General features: G+C 35.7%; 1 protein-coding gene and 1 long non-coding RNA gene across 2 annotated transcripts in view; one reads left to right on the top strand and one right to left on the bottom strand.

Annotated features, from left to right (window-relative positions):
• LOC143897719 (uncharacterized) overlaps window positions 1–18409 on the bottom strand; it is a 140507-nt gene that overhangs the window by 85878 nt on the left and 36220 nt on the right. The gene's annotated exons all lie outside the window — the stretch shown is intronic.
• Window positions 2220–18409, top strand: part of LOC143897742 (uncharacterized) — a 45789-nt gene continuing 29599 nt past the window's right edge. Inside the window, exons 1-2 of the mRNA XM_077406605.1 lie at window positions 2220–2630; window positions 13557–13828. Of these exons, the coding sequence (XP_077262731.1) occupies window positions 2626–2630; window positions 13557–13828 (277 nt within the window). The 5' untranslated portion in view covers window positions 2220–2625. The remainder of the gene's footprint in view (window positions 2631–13556; window positions 13829–18409) is intronic.

Raw genomic sequence — 18409 nt, forward strand, 5'->3', positions numbered from 1 at the left:
TACAATAGCGTTTTTAACCGTAGTTATACCTAACGGGTAGCATATTCCCCACACTGGCATATTTCCCCGAGTTACTCTATAGAAAATATAATAGAGAGAAACCAATACGAACTGACATTAAAATATTGAACTTGTAAACATTAATTCAATTTTTGATTACATAGCATACATCGTAAGAACGAATTGTTATTAGTGTTATCAATCAGATTCGTGTACTCTTCCGACGAAGAAGACGGAAAAAAAGCGTGGAGCTGGCAAATCGACCACATTAGTGACGAAACGATATCCAAACCCGATCATCCCCTTCGACGAAGTGCTCTTATTGGCACTTGGAAATAAACAAGAGACGATCAATAGGCCATAAAGGATGAAATCGAGTGTCCACATGAAAAATATTGCTCCATAAATATACTCGCAATCGACGCCACTTCACATAACGCCGTTGTTATGCCTTTGCCATTTCGCAGGACGACCAATTCAAAATTGCACTCTTTATATTCTTAAAGATAACAAATCACGGACGGTGTATTGGCACAAAGTAAATAATGTAAATAAAAAACCCTTTTGCATGTTAATATATGATATTCAAAAAAAATTTAATAAAATTTAAATAAATAGAAATTGGATAATATCTTGCCGGTAATATTTAGCAAATTACATCTATGTATTTTTAAGATTAAAAATGTTTTTTTTTTTAATAAGAATTTGGCGTAAAATTTGAAATCTTAATGCCCTAAAATGCGAATTGATACTTAATTATTACATTAATCCTTGTAACTAAATCTTAATTAAAAATTAATTTTAAAAAATCTCTTTATTTTATTTCTCTTACTTATACAATATATGTTGCAATAATGATTATGTTTCTCAAGTTAAGAATAGAAAAGATGCTTGAAAACTATTTAAAGTCCATCGACACAGCCCCTCTTTTTAAAACAGTTAAATTTTCAAAACGAAACAATTGTAACATAGGTCGCAGTTTAACTCTTTTCCATTCTGATTATATGACCGAAACTGAAGGACATCGTTATTAAGTGCAAAGGGTTAACTTTCTGAGAAAAAGCCACTACTTTAGTACCCTTGTCATGAAAATTTCCTTTGCAGAACCCCATAAAAAAATTACGAGTGAGAGAGAGAGAGAGAGAGAGAGAGAGAGAGAGAATGTGAGAGGGAGCGAGAGAGAGAGAGAGAGAGAGAGAGAGAGAGAGAGAGAGAGAGAGAGAGAGAGAGAGAAAATTACCATTTTGTTGCGTTGCGAATCGAATACAATGTCCTACCAAAGAATAAATTGCAAATACAAAATTGACGAAAGAGGAAGCGAGAGAGAAGAAGCAAGAGAGGGAAGGAGAAAAAGGAAGAGAATTGTACAAAAGCAGGGAAGTATACACTGTATACAGGAAAGAAAAGCGCGGTTATAGAGCGGTTAATATCGAAGAAAAGTCGCTTTCTTATTTCCATATTCTTAGCAGCGTTCGAATCCAAGTCTGATACTAGCGTTCACTATTTTGCTCATCCCCACCTATAATACATGATTCTCCTTGCTACCGACTCTTCATGAACTGGGTTTGTCTGCAATAAATTAACTAAAAGAATGATTTTAGAATAATCATAGAAGTCTTTTTATAGTCCTCAATCCATGTTCCTGTCATCAACTTTTCAAAAACGCATAATTCGACCCAGACGTGCATGAATAATTGTAACAAAGAAGTCCTTCGAGAGACAGACAAAGGCAACCTTTAGCTGAATAACTATGTTTACGCCTATCAAATTATAAAAAATTACTAACCTTTGTGAGATAATGTCAACAATAGCATTATAATAGAAGAAGTTAGAAAATAATTTTGATAAATTTAAATAATTATTGCTAAATAACACTGTTCTCTATCGAATGAAAAGTGTTGCTTATAATCGCAAAGTGAAAAAGAGAATCGAAGAGAAGGTGAAACGAAGAGTAGGTATTGAGGAAGAGAGACAAGACCGTACACAGAGGTAGGACGTAGGACTGACAGAACGTATATAGAGAAGTACGACCTATACTTCTTAATACTGACAATTTCGCTACTGGAGGCCAATCAGAAGATAAACCGCTAGCGCGAACCGCCCCCTCGATAAAACGATTGGTTGGTTAGCAGCGGTTGCCACCCCACGTCCGCGCGTTCGGAAGAGGGGAGAGTTGCGCTACGAACCGCGAGCTGCTCGCGTTCCCGGCTTCCCGGCCGACGACACTCCGATGCCATCGTCCGCGGGGCGAGACCGAGCGCGCAGTTCTCCGTCTCTTCGCCACACGTTCGTTCGCGATTTTCGTTCGCTCGAAGATTGAGATCGGCTCAGATATCGAAACGCGTCGCGTGATCTTCTGAGCGCTAATAGATATGGGCTTCAGTGCCGGCGCGACGTTGCGCTATAACGTATGAGGGGACTGACAGGAGGACTAGGACCTGGAGTGACGTGACAGTGAAACGAGGACCCTCAAATTATGTGCATGACGGATTGAGCAGTGCAGTGACCGACCGTTTAATATTGTCCTCTAGTCCCCCTAGTGATTGTTATTGAACACTGTGAGACGAAAGTCTCAACCACGGCAGCAAAATTGAGCTGGAGTTGCAACGGTCCGCCGGCCACTTTATGAGGTGAGTCTAGACGCGGAAGCACAAAAAAGCGCGCTTACTTGGGATTGCGTGTATTCGAGATGTCTGAAAAATAAAATCCACACAATACGAACACAACACACAATATGACTCTCACAAGTCCTAAAGGCTTGCTAGCCTACGTGACATTAGAACCCCATCAGGTAACAGGATGATGTCTAAAAATGTTTTAATGACGTGTCTTATTATTGACGTTAGAGACGTCATTAAAACATTTTTAATACGTCATTTGACGTCATTCTGCTACTTCAAAGTTTTCTTTAACAGATCAAACACTTCATAATATCAAGATTGTTAATATCATAAATCCGTATTGGTGTCTTCGTTAAAAAGATTTATATCTGAGTCTTGTATGTCAACTTATAGCTGCGGAGTCGGTGTCGAAATCGGCATCTTATTATTGTTTAGTCACTTTAATATTTGTTATTGCAATAAATATTACCACATACTCACAAGGAGAACCCGGCAGTCTGTAATCACCGATTTCAATGAGATTTTGTGAGTGTATTGTATTCACACTCATACTTATACTTTTCCAAAGACGTAGGACCTACTATTCAGGAATTCTCGAAAAAATGACTTTTCCATAAGATGTGTGCGGGGTCTTTCATTGTAAATAATATATTTTTTTTTCTTATCGTGTCTGAATCTGGAATTTATTAATACCTAAGACCACACATTAAATTAAATGCAGTATATGATTAAAATATCACATGTATTTTTTTAAAATAAAGTAATCAAAATAAAAAATTTAATTACAAAATGCTTAAAAAAATTGTATATAACAATTTAAAAGTATAAGATTTTTACTTGCGTCGCTACGCCGCCAGCTCGACAACCGTTCTTCCGTAAAGGTATTAAGGCCCTTGATGCGCAATGCCAGAAAACAGGCAATAAATACAGAATTTTCAACGTAACGGAAACCCTATGTATATTGCCTGAGTCACTGTTTATTCTGCATTTATACATGATTTTTTATTTCTATTCCCTGTTTATATTGTCTGTTGTCTGGTATATGCAAGGGTCTTTAGTGTAATTAGAAAAATTTTATTGTCATTTTCTCGAGAATGCCATAATAGAGGGTCCTTACGGCTTTGGCAAAATATAAGTATGAGTGTGAATACAACACGTCCACAAATCCTCATTAAAAATTGATGATTACAGACTGACGGGTTCTTCTTCAGTCAATAGTCAAATGTTTTGACGATTTATGAAACAAAACCAATGATCGTATTGTCTTAGCCAGTTAGGTCGAATAAAAATTCTTTAAAGTAAAAGTGCTAGTACCGAGACACATAAGAGTAATGCGACGAATTTTCTAACTTATAAAGTTGAAGAACCATTCAATTTTTAATAATGACATAGAGTGTGAAAATAGACTATATTTTATAAGTCAAAAGGAAAATATTTGTTGAAAAATTGCTTTCAAACATCAAATTTTATTAAAATTATATTATTAACCAGTTGAAATGACCTAATATGTGGACAAATTAAAAAATTATAGTATAAAAGGATTACAATATCTTCTGTTAAGTCTCAATTTAAAAAAATTGATTGTATATCAATAAGTCACGTTAATATTTACACTTAAAGTTATCTTAAAGAAAATTATTATTCTACTTATGACTTATATTCTATAAATCTATAACACTAATATAAAATATGATTCTCGGTTGTCCACATAAAAAATATTTTTTATTTTAATAAACGTTTGACATTTCCTAGGGGGAATTCCCTAGGTTCCTCCCTAAGGAAGAAAGTAAGCTCTGGCGTGAATTTGGCTACTTTCGCCCCTCTCTACAGGCATGGAAAGTCGAACTTTTCGTGAAGGTGTTGTGAAAATATATTACCAACTAAGGCTGCGGTCATGTAGCATTTGATGCTACAAATGCTCCGAAGCATTCTTCTTTTTCTTTCTTTCAACGAAGAAAGAAGAAGACAAAAAGAAAGCTTCGAAGCATTTGTAACATCAAATTCGCAGTCTTAACTCGCCTATTGGGACCTGTCCTGGTATTCATACCAATTATTGTTAACCCTTCGTGGTCACTGGGGGTCAGCGTGAGACTCCAAAAATTTTTCAAAACAGAACACTAACTTCAAGCTTCGAAATGGGCTTTGTGCCATTTACCGAAAACTGACATTTCTTACTTACCTGACAGTTCTTTAGGCCCGAAGAGAATTGCTTGTTTTTTTTTTCCGAAAAGTACCCATTTTGTATTGTAAAATAAATACTTTTTTTGGAACGTACACTGCCGTATTATTTTCTTTTTTTTTCCAAAGTGTCACATCTCATGAGTACAGTCATAAATTTTTAGCCAAAAATATCAATAATTTAAAAAATTACATTAAGTAAAAAATCACTTTTTATGTACTTTTTATATAACTTTGCTATTTTTTTTCAATATGTTAATAATGAAAATTGTAAATATGGCAGCCGATTAAAGTCGCTGGGATCGTTTTGACCCCGATGTGATCATTATGAAACTGTAGATAAGTGTGACCACGCGCGCGCGCGCGCGAAGGGTTAATTATGTTAAATAAATAGTAAAATTATGTTAAATAAAAATATCGTAAAAATAAATGCAAAAATTGCATTGTTTTTATCTATATTAATAATATCAAAATTAATACTGCGCGGACACCTGTTTTTGGAGCATTCATCCTGGGACTTTCAAGTCCAAAAAGTTTTTAAAAGCGTTTCTGTGTTTCTATACATAGGTCAAAGGGATTGCAATTTTTTTACGAAAGACGTTTTCAATCCATATCTTTGACCTCCCGTAGTATGTGCCTAATTCGACCCGTGAATGCCATGGACTACAAAAACCCTGATGCAATACCGACGAAAAATATCGGGATAACCTTGTATAGTCATATGTTTCTTAGTTGATTGGGTTAACTGTTAATTGCAACCGTATCTAAACTGCAATGTTATAACAAGTTAAGAGATCCCTTTTCCCTCCTTTTCGAAGTTCTTTTGTGCGTAATGATAACGACATTTACTGATTCACACTCGTATTGGATATAGAAGGCACAAGTGCGCCTTCACACGTTGTCTCGAAACTCGAAACTTTCCGTCGGTACTGTATTTTCTAGATTTGGTAACTATATTGTTAATTGTTTAATGAAAATGATAAAATTCTTTACTAGTCTTTACTGTTTGACTATCTGCAATCTATATTTCGTTACCGCATTGTAAACTTTTATTTATAGACAAAAGCATATTTTAAAGCATAAAGCCCATGTACAGAAATTTTAGAAACTTTATCGAAAAATCTCATTTGCATAGACTCGAGCTTTAAATAATTTATCTTTGGAGAAGCATTTATTTGTTTTGATTATAGCGAAATTAACGACTTAATTAAAAATCAATTGAAAAACTTTTCGGCAAATGATACATAAGATTCTTCGCAGTAAATTTGTTTTTAGAAATTTAATCAATTCAAAATGTGCGATCCGTAACATTCAGTGCATCTCGATTGCAAGTAGGATCAAACGCGATTGCATTGAATTTAATATTATTCATCGCGGTTGTTGTGCGTGTATTGCGAAATGCGAAATATAACCTTCTGATTGTTCACAAGATTGTTAAACGCCAAACTTTGAGAAGTAAATAATATTGGTCGAAATAGGCAATAAATTGCGGCTTGCTGCATGTCCCCGATTTTCTCAGTGACCCACGCCTAAACATTCAATTAGCACTTCCTAATCTCTCCCCCGTCGTTGTCAACAGCTATTACTTCCAGCATCTTCTCGATCTCAGTGAGTTACTCTCTTGCTCTCTCTCTTAGAGAGAAAGAGAGAGAGAGAGAGAGAGAGAAGGGGGAGTATTCTCAAAGAGCACCCCAAACACCACGGAACGATGATGACAGGGTGGTTGTTCCACCCCTTGCAACTTCAACTAACCGACGTATCTATTAATCCGCCCTGAATGACACTCGAGGGTGGCACTCGCTCTCTCGTTGTCCCCTCTCCTCCGTACAAGAGAACGAGCCTGACCCTACAAAATCGTAACTACCGCTCCCCCTCTTTTTCTGAATCCTCCCCCGACCACTACAGGTTTTTTTTTAACGAACACTCAAGGAGATTCAGTGCGATAATTGTGTTAGTTCGAGAAATTAGGATTTGGAGTGAGAAGAAGAGGAAGATTGAGGGAGAAAGAAAAAGAAGAGGAAGGCAAGTGAGTCGTTTGGCGTACCCTTTGCCGCAGGGGTGACGGTTAGGGTGGAGGATGAAGAACTGGAGAGCGCGGGGAACGTACCGAGATTGGTTAATGGCTTTGATACGAAGAAAAAGATAAGATTAATTTGTTTACGAATCGGAAAGCAAACGAATATATAAGCAATTATGTGTCGCGAGAAAAGCCCACTCTCGTCTTATTTATTTAAAAAAATGTTTCTTATAAATTATTTATAATAAAAATTAAACTGTTTCAATAAATAAATAAATATTAGGTCCTTGTAGCTGAATACGCACCGACAAGAAAAGTGCGTCCCGCTAAGCTAGGTATCCTGCAGCTAGACTAGGTAAAGACCGCGTGTTAAAATAAAATAGATATATAGTTAAAGTGGGAAAGAGATAGAACGCGTTTAGTGCAGTAGCATTGGCTATTAGAAAAAACCGTATTTTTACATCCCGCCTATCCCACCTATAGCTATCCCGTCTATCCCTTCTTCTACTACCTCCTATTCTTCTAAAATTCCATATACTTTTCCCCAAAATTCATTCTTGTGCAGTTGTGCAGTACTATTCCAGAGTCCAGGAAACTACAGTGTCGAGAAATATATACACTAAAGGTATTTGTACTGAATACGAAATAAAAGTTTAAAAAAGAAAAAAATGGCTCTTATACAAAATAGAAGTTGCCTACATGCCTCGTTTTTGCTTCCTCATAGAGGAAGCTTTGTTTTCGTGAAGTTCGTATATGAACCTTCGATTGCGTTTAAGTTGGGTTTAGTCAACCAAATTAAAAAATATATATATATGAAATAGGGGTAGAAGAAACCAACGCGAAGAGATTGGTTTTTGAGTTTTTTCTGCCAATATGTTCAGATTGTTGTAAAACGTCGAAATATCGCCTAAAAAAATGTCCGTATGTGTGTGTGTGTGTGTGTGTGTGTGCAGATTTAATGTTTGTGGTTGCTCTAACGTCCGCAAATATTGAGATATCGGGCTGTTTTTTTTTTTAATCGATAGAGGCGATAGAGTATCATTCAAGGAAGGTTGGTATTAAATTTGGCGATAGTCGATAAAGGGGGTTTTTTTTTTAATTTTGAATTTTTTTAGAAATGTTCGTGGTTGCTCTAACTTCCGCAAATTTGAAGATATCGATCTATTTCTAATTTTATTATATTTTTTAGTCTTTTCTACCCCTATTTCATATATAATTTTTTAAGATTTGGTTGATTAGACCCAGCTTTATACGCGATCAAAGGTCCATAATTTTGATCGCATATAAAGCTAAGTCTAATCAACCGAATTTAAAAGAATTATATATGAAATAGGGGTAGAAAAGACCGAAATAAAAATTGTTTTTTGAGTTTTCGATGCCAATGTGTTGCTTATGTTCGAAAACGTCAAATTTAAATTTTTTGAGGATCGGTTTTGAGGATTGGCTATCCATTAAATAACTTAGGGTAGATTGAGGCGAATCGGATTAATATAAGTTAAAAGACAATTTTCGTTAGTATTTTATTTTAAACGAGCAATTTTATCATGCTAATTAGTAATCCGATTTGCCTCGGTCTACCCTATACATTTTTTAGGCAGAAATCGGTAACCCTTTCACTAATCTTCGCCAAATTTGAAACAACCTCCCTTTAATGATATCTTATATATAAGATTACGTGTATGATTTGTACACTTTTTCGGCAAAAATTGGTAACCCCTTCATCGATCATTGCCAAATTCAACACCAATATATCTTTAATGATACTCTATCCATAAAAAAAAGTGTGCAAATAGAAACTTGCACATTGCTTCCTTATAGTTTTTAAGTGTGCAAGTAAAAACTTGCACATTGCTTCCTTATAGTTTTTAAGTGTGCAAGTAGAAACCTGCATTGCTTCCTCTATGAAGAAGCCAAATTAATAAATATCTACTAATAATTATGCACACAAAAACAGGCTTCCTCATATAGAGGAAGCAATGTGCAGGTTTCTACTTGCACACTTAAAAACTATAAAAAAGCAATGTGCAAGTTTTTTTGGTAGTTTGATACTAAATAAGTAAGGAAAGTCCCCTATTATGAGATAGGCTCCTAATATGCGACAGCGAGGTTTCTGCTAAACTAATAGGCCCTATCTGTTGGTTCCACCATGAACTTATTGCCCTTGGGGTAAAACCTATTTAGTGGAAAATTCATTGTTTGATCGTGCGTGTAGTCGTTGCAGAGAAAGAAATTATGAAATTGGATGTTGTCAAGTGCCATGGATATGAGAGTCTTTAAACCTTGTTTATTATATAATTAATAAATATTTGGCAATAAGTTCTGCATGCAGCGATAGAGTAAGGTCGTATTAATAGAAAAATACGAGATATGTGGAGTTGCTCAATTGTAGAGATTAGATTTGGTGTGATCGCGCGCGCGTGAAACCGCAAGGCGTGGTGCTCGTAACATGAGATACTCAGGGTACTCCTAGGTTGCTGGAGTATGAAATATACAACTCGAGTGTGTGTATGATTGCGGAAATTCTCAAAATATCACGAATAACTGTTGTGGAACATTTACATATGCTTATGTACGTAAGTCGTGCTAGGGTACCGCATAATTTCTCGGAAAAAAAAACTGATGGAAAGAATTTCCGTATGCGAGTCACTGTACAAACGAAACGAAAATAATCCATTTTTGAAACAAATCGTCACCGGCGATGAAAATTGGATTGTTTACAACAATATGGTGCGAAAGAAGTTCGGGAGCAGAGGTGATAAGGTGAGGAAGCATTTATATGACTCCAAAAGCAAAAGTTCATCCGAAGAAAGTAACGCTTTGCATCTGGTGGGATTAGAGTTAAAATTTATAATTTAAGAGTTAGAAGTTAAAATTTTCAGAAAGTATAAAAGAAATTCCTTTAAGTCAATGCAAAAATTTGAAGAAGCAAAAATTCAAATACTTGATGAGGAAACGAGTACTATCGTCGGCACATTCTCAGTCTAGCGCTTACAAGATTTTGACAGAAACATCACAAATGAGAGGCTAGAAAATTAATAACTAATAGAATAATGTTCAAACCCCAGAAAATAAAAAAAGAGTTATTTATTTACACAGGGAATGTCCCACGACGGCACCAAAATTAGCATTGCGTATCATGCTGGCGACTTACAATATATAAACCGAAATATCACAATTTTCTCGAGCCACACAGCGACTCATGTTCACACGATGGGAGTCAGGAACGAACTGGCAGTTTCGTATGTTAAACATTAACAAGGTTATCAGAGTACCCAACAGCAGAAAAACAACACAATTATACGCTCGAGATGACGTTGTCGTATATGGGATTTAAATTATCCGTGTCTTTTTTTAGATTAATCGTATCTGAATTTTTTTTTATTAAAAACATTTCCGCGATATTTCTCTCTTTTTTCTGTTCTTTTCCCTATGCAATATTTCCACCTCGGACCACTTGAAATCATGACTGTGGGAAACGTGATGTTTGCTGACAACGGAGTGCTTTATTATCTCACGGCGTCTTTCTTTATATCATTAAAATGTTCAGTAACACGCGTTTTTAAGTATCGTTTTGTTTGTCCGATGTATGATGCACAGCAATTATCACAATTTATTCTATAGACCACTTCCGCATTATAGAATTATTCTTATCGAGACGGTCCTTTCCCCTCTTAATAATGACGTCCAATTTTTTAGGAACAGTGTGGACAGTATCGAGGCCAACGTTATTAAGTGTGAGACGTATATCTTCGCAAAGACCTTTGACATACGGTAGTACGTCGCGTCTCCGTGGATCGAAAAAATTAACAGGAGTGCTATTCACGTCAAATCTATGCCGAAGTTGTTTACAGAAAATTAAAGAAAATTACAGAAGATTACAGAAAAAAAAGCGTATAATTGTTTTGTTTTTCTGCTGTTGGGTACTCTGATAACCTTATTGTTAATGTTTAACATATACGAAACTGCCAGTTCGTTCCTGACTCACATCGTGTGAACATGAGTCGCTGTGTGGCTCGAGAAAATTGTGATATTTCGGTTTATATATTGTAAGTCGCCAGCATGATACGCAATGCTAATTTTGGTGCCGTCGTGGGACATTCTCTGTGTAAATAAGTACTCTCTTTTTTATTTTCTGGAGTTTGAACTAGTGGTGCGATTAAAATTCAAATATTCGTGATAACCAGTTAAAATCATTTGTGCTACGTATTTGTTGATTTCATCTTGGTCGAGCGTCTAGTATAGCAGTGTCGTATAGGCGGCATAGGCGCACGACCATTAGCAAGCACTTGGTGTAGGGAGGCCAGTAACAGCCATACAAAGATTTGAAATTTAGTTAATACTATTTCAATCGGTATTCTGGATCGAAAACTGAGCACGCAGCAAAAGTTAGAACATCTGAATCTTTCAGCGATGAGGGAAAGTAAAGTGTGGCAACATTTCATGCCATCAGCCGACAATAGCGAGGCGGCATGCAAGTACTGTGTGTCAAAACTGTCTCATAAAGCTTCCACGACATGTCTGTGGAACCATTATAATGTAAAACACAAAGTAGTGCTCGGAGCTTCATCGTCACGTATTCACAGGTAAGTTTTTTATTTTTAACGCTGCCGTATTTTTGATACCATTCAACGTTTTCTGATGTTTCTGATGACTGAAATAGAATTGTCTAAAAGAGTAAATAAATAAAAAAGATTTTTATTTTCCTTTTTTATATATATGCTAGTCTTTGTTTTTCTTACAGTGAACCTTGTTCTTTTCTGTGCATTTTCTAATACTTGCTGTGACTTGAAAAAGCATGTATGGTCTTGACAACATCTTGACTTTCTGTTCTGCTTGGGTCAGCGCATTGCGTGTATGAAACGCGTACTTGGCGCGAGACACTACCGTGTCTCTTGATATGCGAAACAGTTCGGCCATGTGATCAATTGTCATTTTCGCAAAACATTAAATGACTCTGTGTGAAACTACGATAAAACATAACAAGATATGCGTCTTCATCTGTCCCCACGAGGCAAAGTTTTGTTAATTTCCAGAAGATTAAGGAATCATGGCCCTCTCATTACGTAGGTAAAACAAAAGTAGCTCCTCGGAAGTAGATATAATCCATGTAAAATATATCCTTGTCTCGCAATATATATTAGAGTCCAGCAAAAAAATTGTGAAATACGCTTATTTTTCGACGCTTCAAATGCGAATACCTGAGATATCCAAGATATTCGAACATTTTGTTACAGATTATTTAAACATTCAGATATCGGATGATCCGGATAACGAATATTCGTTATATCCGTTATCCGAATATTCAAATAATTTTTATCCGGATAGCCGTAGCCCTAGTTTGAACATCACTCTATTAGTTATTAATTTTCTAGCCTCTCATTTGTGATGTTTCTGTCAAAATCTCATAAGCACTAGACTGAGAATGTGCCGACGATGGTACTCGTTTTTTCATCAGGTATTTGAATTTTTGCTCCTTAAAATTTTCGCATTGACTTAAAGAAATTTCTTTTATACTTTCTGAAAATTTTAACTTCTAACTCTTAAATTATAAATTTTAACTCTTGACTATGTTATTTGACCTCACGCTGTATTTTTGCTTTGTTAGAACGCTTGATAAGGACCCGAATCCTGGGTTAAAACGTCGTGAAGTTTTTATGTACTTTTGCCAATTGTTGTCGATATAAATATATTCTTTTGAATAAATATTATTGGCGGAACACATACACTTACTTTTTGGTGTAAAATAATTGTGTTCCATCATGACAACGCAAGACCGCATTGTCTTTTTGATCTGTAGAAATTGATGCAGCTTGACTGGCATATTCTACCTCACCCGCCAAAGTTTATACGCTTTGATTACCATTTATTCCGGTCCCTGCAAAACTGCTTTAACGACAAAAAAATTTCACTTCCCCGGAAAGCAAAAATTACTTAAAATAGAACAATTTTTTGCCCAAAAAAGTGAAAAGTTCCATATGGATGGAATCATAAAGCTACCCAAAATGACTAAAGATTATCGAGAAAAACGGTGAATTCTTTGATGAGTAAAGTTACATCTAAATTTTAAAATCGTCTTTCAATTTAATAAAAAAATGGGACAAAATTTCCGTTTAACCCATCTATATGTCTCCGTTTTTGTATTACTCGACTATTGGAGATAGTAATCTCTTGTCAATAATAAAATTATCAGACATATGTATTAATAAATTATAAGTGATTTATGTACTATATTCTCGTGCGTAATTTGCTTCAAGTGCATGAATTATTTCTTCGAAAATCGAGGTGTTTAAAACAGTGCATGTGTTTAAAAAGTGTTTAATTAGTGTGTTAAATATTAAAATGTGTTAAAAATGAATAAATTTCTGACCATAGACAGTAATAAACATTACTTGAATTCTACTAATTAATTAACATCCGATGGAAATAATGCTCGCTAATTCTTCCTAATATTTTGCTTTGCGAAAGAAATTTCAAACATTACCAGAAAGATTATTGAAATGTTGTATAAGAATGTCAAAGAGAAAAAAGAGAGAGAGAGAGAGTAAGAAACAAATTCGATCATTCTTTACTTTTTACTCTGACAATTTCATCTCCCCAAGGATCCCAAAGTATTCCAAAGTTGATTGAATTAATAAGAGTTCCTGATCAATTAATCAGTCTAATTAATTTAATTCGATCTATGTACTCTAAAATTGATCGACATAATAACAGTCCTAATTGATAAATATCTTTGATTTCAGAGCCGGCGGCAATATGTGCGACGGCTCCTTCCCCGAAGCTCTCCGCATGAGCGTTCAGGGGATGACGGGTACATCTCCACCGGGTAGTGTCAGTCACATGGCAGTAGCGGGCCTCGCGGGGGGTAGTGCACTCGGTTCGGCAGGCAAGAAGATGCAGGCGGAGCACATCAAACGGCCCATGAACGCTTTCATGGTTTGGTCACGATTACAACGACGGAAGATTGCGCAAGAAAATCCGAAGATGCACAATAGCGAAATTTCCAAGAGACTCGGTAAGTGAAAATGTTCAATTTCTTTGTTTCCTTTCTACAAATGACCATAAACTTCGAAAAACCACTTTCTTGAAAAGATTGAACCTTGAGGTTTCCCCGAATTCTTTTTATTTCTAAAATTTTGATAATTTAAAAGGAGATTTACATCTTAACAAGTAACAAGGAAAAAGTGGACTTCGAAAATCAAACGCGGTTAGTTATGCATGAGTTAACGTTATGTAACATTTAATTAACAATTTAATATAAAGTTATAAATCGTTCTTTTCGGCCCTACCTACTTTGAGCCATTTTCACGAAGTGGCTAAATTAAATAATAGATAAATTAAATAATTTGAAGCTGTCCGAGAGCATTAAAACGAACATATCAGGATTAAAAATAAACAGTATAATTTTCACTAAATTACTAGTAAAATCCGTTATCATTTATGGTCTAGGCTGTAAATCAATCGGACCAGACAATGAAAGTCAGGCCTAACTATAAGGTTACCATAATAAATTTTCAAAACTATAAGAATTTATAGACTCAAATTTCGCTTCCAAACTTGCAGCTCCAGCCGCACACAAAAATACGGATAAATTAGTAAATTGGTTATAACAATAAATAGATAATTATTTTACATCTTGTTTTTTTTTATTAGTACCTACTTAAAGTAAAATGAATAAATTAAATATGATTTTAATTAAAAAAAAAAGTTGTATTAAGATAGATATTCCCCGCATTATGTAAATGTGTTATACAAATGTCTTATATAAAATGTAAGATGTAAATATATATGTATGTAAATTATCAAAAATTCTAGAAATAGAAAGATAATTTTCTTTAATATAAGCCAAACATAATTTCTTAGAATGCTGCCGAAAACTTAATTTCGACTAAGGACAACTGCTTATTAAAAGACACATTTTATTCGCGATTTTAGAAAAAATTTTCAACGCAGCGAGAATTATTCATTGCACAATCGAGATTATCATTTTGTCGCGACATATTATTTCTCGTCGCTTCCTTTATATGAACGACTTCGCGCACACGTCCGCGTGATTTAGCGTCGACGGAGATATTCCGTCTAGTATTTCCGTTAAATACCCCAGTCAACAAAGGACCTTCCGCAACTCCCTCGAGCTCCTTTATCCGTCATTTTCTTCCTCGCCTCGCACCGTCTATCCCCCATTTTTCGTTTCCCCGGCGACGTCGAATAAGGGAAGCGTCTCCTCCTCCTCCTCCTCTTCTTTCGCCTTCTCCTCTCTCTTCCTCCTCTTCTTTCTCCTCCTTCTCGGTAAAAATGATGCGCACGCTCAAACCTTCGGTGTAGTACCACCCCCTTTCTATTTTCCATTCCCTAGCTTTCACTCCATCCCCCTGCCCAAGCCATCCTTATTCTCCCATGCTTCTTCCTCCACGTTTTCTTTTTTTTGTCGACGCGACACTTTCCCGTCGCTCTTTCGCCGTCAAGCATATTTTTGGATGATACACATCCACCTCGTTGCAGCGAATTTTGTCCCTTTCCTCCCTTGCCCACTGTCGCGAAATTCCCAAGCAGAGCGGCAAAAAGCTCCGGAGCTCATTCTCGATTCGGAATTTAACGGGCGAGCGCGTCACCTTTCACTTTTTTCCGATCCCAAAGGTATGCGGAAGAATGTCATCTTATTTCTCAACTGCGAATATTCTGACTAGCCACAAAAATTTTCAAGAAACAGCGAAGGAAATATTTCAATATAATAAAATAACAATTCTGAAGGTACATTTTATCACAACCACAAGTTTTTCAACGTTAACATCTTATTGCGGCTCTATGCTCTCAATTGATTAATCGTCTGAGCCTTTGATATTTAATGAAATAACAATGAAATATAGTAATACATATATTTATTGGTTTATTTATTGGTTACAAAACCAATTAACACCTATACAAATAGATGTACAAAAAGTTGATTTATATCATCCTAAAGAGTGTAAATGTTACAGATCAAGATGACGAATGTCTACAGTTATTTTATTAGAATTATCTTTTTGTACGCCTATTTGTATAGGTGTTTATTAGTTTTGTAACCAATAAATAAACCAATAAATATATATATGTATTACTTATTTTCTTCATATAAAACAAAAATATTCGAATACATGAAAGATTTTCTGCGTATTATTATAACCAAATAAATAGTTTTTCGCACGCGAGAAGCACGCCTTAAAAACTGTTATTTTAAAATTTGCGGATTTTTAAATTGAGATTTGTATGTGTAATAAAAGAAATCCAATCAAATACTCTTCTCGTCAGAATAAATACTTCGCAAGCGGCTGAAATAATTCCGATCCGAAAATGCGATAAAACAGCGCCCGATTTTATTGCATCAATTAGTAAATGGCGATCCACGCGTTTATCTTTCGAGCCGGCAATTTACCACGTTTCACGACATCCAGAGAATGTTTAGGGGTGGATCCTGAAGGAAGTAATCGTGGCACAAGAGAGGAAGAGAGTGGTTCTTTAAAGTGAGTGCCCTGTCGGAAAACGCTTAGAGCTAATTTAGTTATTGGAGCTTGCTGTAACGTGTTGTGCAAGTTGCTCGTGCGAACCTTGCCCCTTTCGTCTTCGAGACTCCACTCGAGCTGATGCGGTTCAATCCTTCTGAGGATAATAGCAATTCCGATCGAGATAGAAAAGTCAAGATAAAAAGATGCATGATATAAACAATTCAGACTAAACCAAAAAACAATTCAGACTAAATAAAAAATTCATAAAATTATTTTACAAACTTAATATACGCTACTTTTCGATAACAAGTTTCGATAACATTTTTGATAACAAGTTATTAAAACAAATAAAAAGGATTATTGATAAAGATATTAATGATATGTATAAGAAATTATTGTGAAAATAATAAATATTGATATCTTTCTAACAAGGTTTTGACACTTTTGCCACAGAGATTGTAATGGAATTCCATCTCAGTCCCAATCTTTCCCTTTAAAAGTACCTCCGGATATTGCACTGTAAAAACGCACGCATGCGATGCAAACACCCTCGAGAGAGAAGTTCACAAAGAGGGCGAAACGAAAGAGGAGTAGAGAGTATATAAACACACGAGAAAACGGAGGGGAGGGAGGAGACGTAGAGAAGAAGAGACTCGGCAGAAGCTTTCATCGTAATGAAGTATTTCTACCGCTTGCCGAAGCCTTCAAGAGGAGGCACCGGCTTCTTTCGAGCGCGTTAAAGAAACGACTTGTCAGTTTTGCAATCCTCTCCAAAAACAAGAGACCTTACCTGTTCTACGGTGTTTGAGGTTAATCCGGTTTAACTGTTTCGCTAACATCATCTCTCGGATCCATGACACTATCCACGATATTTATCTTGAATAGTGATTACGATCCTCGAAGAAAACAAATTCCTCGAAATTAATTTCGCTCTTAAGTTTCAAAAGAAAACACAGAAAAAACAACAGAAAGGTCCATTCTGTTATTGGACAAGGTTCACTAAAAAAAAAAGCAATGGTTAACAAAACCAAAGCTTACACCTGACGATATCTAAAACTAAACTACGGTTATCCTATAAAGTATTAATCTTATTTTCTTATCATCCACATTACATAATCTTGCAATTTAACTTGTAGCGATATACATTACGACGCTCAAATGCGAGTTGCCGACGGCTTTACTTTTTAAAAATTCAATGGTTAAAAGAACTAACAATTATACAATCGCAATCGATTCAAATGTAATATATAATTCTCAGCTTCCGCTGATGAAAATAGACCTGATCTTGTCTAAGCCATTGCAGTTTCATCGGCTTGCAAGATTTGCGAAAAAAAGAATCGTGAAAAATACCAACGCTATAAGGCGTGCAAAACACACATACGCGCGCGCGTCCGCGTTCCCTCTCATACGGTCGTGTGCGCTGTGCGCGTGATTAAAAATGATCGTCCCCGAGCGAGCTTAAAGCTCCAGCTCCCTTAAAAGCTCCCCGTCACTACTTTGAACCCACCGGCTCTTTCTGCCACAAAGGCGGAATTCTCCGCTCCACTTCGAGACTTATGCGCGAAATCCGTTTTCTCAGCAAATTCTGCAACAGACCGTTCCACCCTTTTCTTCACGCGAAAAGGGTTGGAAAAGATTAAGGAGATACAGAAGTACAGACATGGAAGTTCTCATAAAGTTTCGTTTACCTAACATTTTGAAACACCGGTAGTCTTCAAGTTACAAGCAATTCAAGGTGAAAAGCTTTTTGTAACTTATTGAAACTATCACTTCACCTCATAAGAAATCTAATTAGTTCCTGTAGTAGAAGTACGTTAGATTAAGTATGTTAGAATTAATGCGCTAATTTTGTGTTTAATATCTGATTTTTAGGCTTGGGTAATTCAGGAGGAAATAACGATTGAAGAATTCTGGTTTAACATCAAGTTATCACTCTCATATTCGTTACAATTATATATATTATATAAAATCAAAAGATTAGTATGATAGTTTTTATTAATATGTTTAATGTAATTAAGCATTTTATGTACTTTCAAGAACAATCTCAACAAATTTGATATATCTATAATAGTTTAAATATACGTCAGTAAAGATCGACATATACATATATATAC

The sequence above is a fragment of the Temnothorax americanus genome, unplaced genomic scaffold (genome assembly GCF_048541705.1).
Source record: "Temnothorax americanus isolate GAGA-0224 unplaced genomic scaffold, ASM4854170v1 Scaffold21, whole genome shotgun sequence".
Lineage (NCBI taxonomy): Eukaryota > Metazoa > Arthropoda > Insecta > Hymenoptera > Formicidae > Temnothorax > Temnothorax americanus.